The sequence below is a fragment of the Atta cephalotes genome (genome assembly GCF_000143395.1).
Source record: "Atta cephalotes unplaced genomic scaffold scaffold00073, whole genome shotgun sequence".
In the NCBI taxonomy this organism is placed as follows: Eukaryota; Metazoa; Arthropoda; class Insecta; order Hymenoptera; family Formicidae; genus Atta; species Atta cephalotes.
This window is the reverse complement of record NW_012130137.1, coordinates 172448-174855: the sequence shown is the minus strand read 5'-3', so window position 1 is coordinate 174855 and position 2408 is coordinate 172448. Positions and strand designations below refer to the sequence as shown.

General features: G+C 53.9%; 1 protein-coding gene across 1 annotated transcript in view; it reads left to right on the top strand.

Moving 5' to 3' along the window:
• The first annotated feature begins 1245 nt into the window (after window positions 1-1245).
• LOC105624104 overlaps window positions 1246-2408 on the top strand; it is a 16396-nt gene continuing 15233 nt past the window's right edge. The window contains exon 1 of the mRNA XM_012205464.1: window positions 1246-2131. Within this exon, the coding sequence (XP_012060854.1) occupies window positions 1246-2131 (886 nt within the window). The remainder of the gene's footprint in view (window positions 2132-2408) is intronic.

The window sequence follows — 2408 nt, the reverse complement described above, 5'->3', positions numbered from 1 at the left end:
AGAGAGAGAGAGAGAGAGAGAGAGAGAGAGAGAGAGAGAGAGAGAGAGAGAGAGAGAGAGAGAGAGAAAGAGAGGGAGAGAGGGACAGAGAAAATAGAGGGATTCGGGGATAATTGCAGGAAACGCGAGTGAAACGGCGACCGCAGTTGGACTCGACTAATCGGGAATCCTCGCGACGTTCCGCTTCGCCGCCGCGGAATCCGTCTAGCGGAAAGCAACGACGTTTTGGACGGCCGCGCTGCAACGAAATTCAAGGATTTTCCTCGAGAATTTGCGCGGCGCGGAATCGTCGAAATAGTTTTCACGTCCACGATCGTCTCGATCTCAATGGACCACCGTGATCGCACCGCGACTTATCATTATAGTAACCTTGAGACTCTGCCAAGGTAATCGGGGGGGATCTTCCACGAGCGGGCCGGCCGTTCTCCTCGTCCCGACGAATTCACGAACGTCGGAGAACATCGGCAGACGCGGAGAAACAGTACGATTATATTCGCGAGATGAAGAAAAGCTCCAGCATGCCTCGATCAATAAGCGCACGGCCTTCGCCGGACTGACTTCCTCGCGCACGCAACGCGAGACGCGAACGCGCGTCGCGTTCACTAAAAGGAGCACGTGCATCTCTACAACAACGACGACGACGGTGATCGAGAATTGGTAGCTCAGTGATCATCACAGGGGAGAGAATCAACCGAGTCGAAGCATGTGATCTTCGCGGGGGTTCATCGATCATTACGCCGCTGAAGGAGGGATGTTGCGGCCGCACATCGGCAGGATGACTTAACGTCGGCCGATTCATGCGTGTCGATGGCCGATGCGAACAACGACAGGGTTGTCGGACGGTTGATGAACGATAACGGCGGCGTGTAGACAGGTAGGATATCGTTGGCCGCGCGCAAGAAAGTGTGTAACGCGCTTCGCCGCCGTGGGAACGCGAGCGCGAGGGATAGGTAGGAAGCCACAGCACAGGTGGCGGTGGTAAGGACGGGGCAGAGTGAGAGAGAGAGAGAAAGGAAAAAAAAGGGTACAGCGCTCGCTGTATTGTCCTAAGGGGCGAGACCTGCAAGGACTATGGGAGTATACAATGGAAGGATGTATAACATGTCGGTATAAGTGAATGACATTACTGAAAGGCGGAAAGAGAGAGAGTGAAAAGGAAAGAGATAAGCAAGAGAGAGAGAAAGAGAGAGAGAGAAGAGAGAGAAAGATAAAAAGGGAAAGAGAAAGCAGAAAAAAACCTTAACAATGAAGGAACACGGCAACAAACAACATCCGGCAGAACCGGCGGCGAAAACGCTCAAGTCGCTGCTGAAGAAACCAGGCCAGACCAAGGCGAAGTCGCAGAAGCATCGAGTGGTGATCAACGAGAAGCTGAACGAGTTCTTCGCGGCGGATTACATAATACTGATAAAGGAGGAGTGCTGCGCCGATTACGAGGAGGATTGCGACTGCTGTTACCAGGAGCACGAGTTCATGCGGCTAGGTAACTGCAAGGAGTGTCGGGCGGAATTGAACCTGCATTTCGGCATCGGCGCCGGCACCGGCACCGGCAACGGTAGATACGGCGGCGAGATGACGAGGGGTGTAGAACAGACGTTCTGCGAAAACGCCGTACGAGGAGATCATCGCGGTGGAGGGACCCGCGGAAAGAGTCAGCAGGGTCGCGAGGACATGCAAACGGAGGAGGATGAGGAGGAGGATGAGGAGGAAGCCGACGACGGCGAGGAGGAAGAGGACGAGGAGGAGGAGCGGGAGGAAGAGGAGGAAGATGAGGAGGGGAACGTCGACGGAAAGGTGGAGAAGGTAGTGGCCGCGGCTGCGGCGACAACGGCCTCGGTGCAGGAAAGGAAGGACACGAAGAACGAGCGAGTGGATGTGGACGACGCGAAAGGACGTCGGACAAAGGAGACTACTACCGCGGATTCCCAGGAGGAGAGCGGAACCGTAGTTCCGCCGCCACCGCCGCCGCCGCGGCACGATCAGCAGCAGCAGGAAACACTTAGCCCGCCGGAAGGTTACAAAGACGTGTGCTCCGACAGCGAGATCGCCAACGAGACGGAGCAACGTGGCCGCGCGTCCGCGTCCTCCGCAACGTGCACGGAGTGCAATTACTACCAGCAACAGGCACCGGGTAAGCCGACTCTAGTTGTATTGTTACGTAAGTTATGTTAGTTATTTTCTCGATTAATACCTCGATGACGGAAGACGTAACTTCCGTAACGTCCCCATAACGTAATACTATCATTTCTTCGCTTCGACTCTCGCGATGTATGTGGAGAATGAAGATGGACTCTACGTATGTAATGAAATTAAAATATCTTTTTACAGCGACGTTTTTTCCTATGCGGACTATTATGGTTATATTGAGTCTAAGTTGTAATTTACCTGTCGATTATCTCACACATACA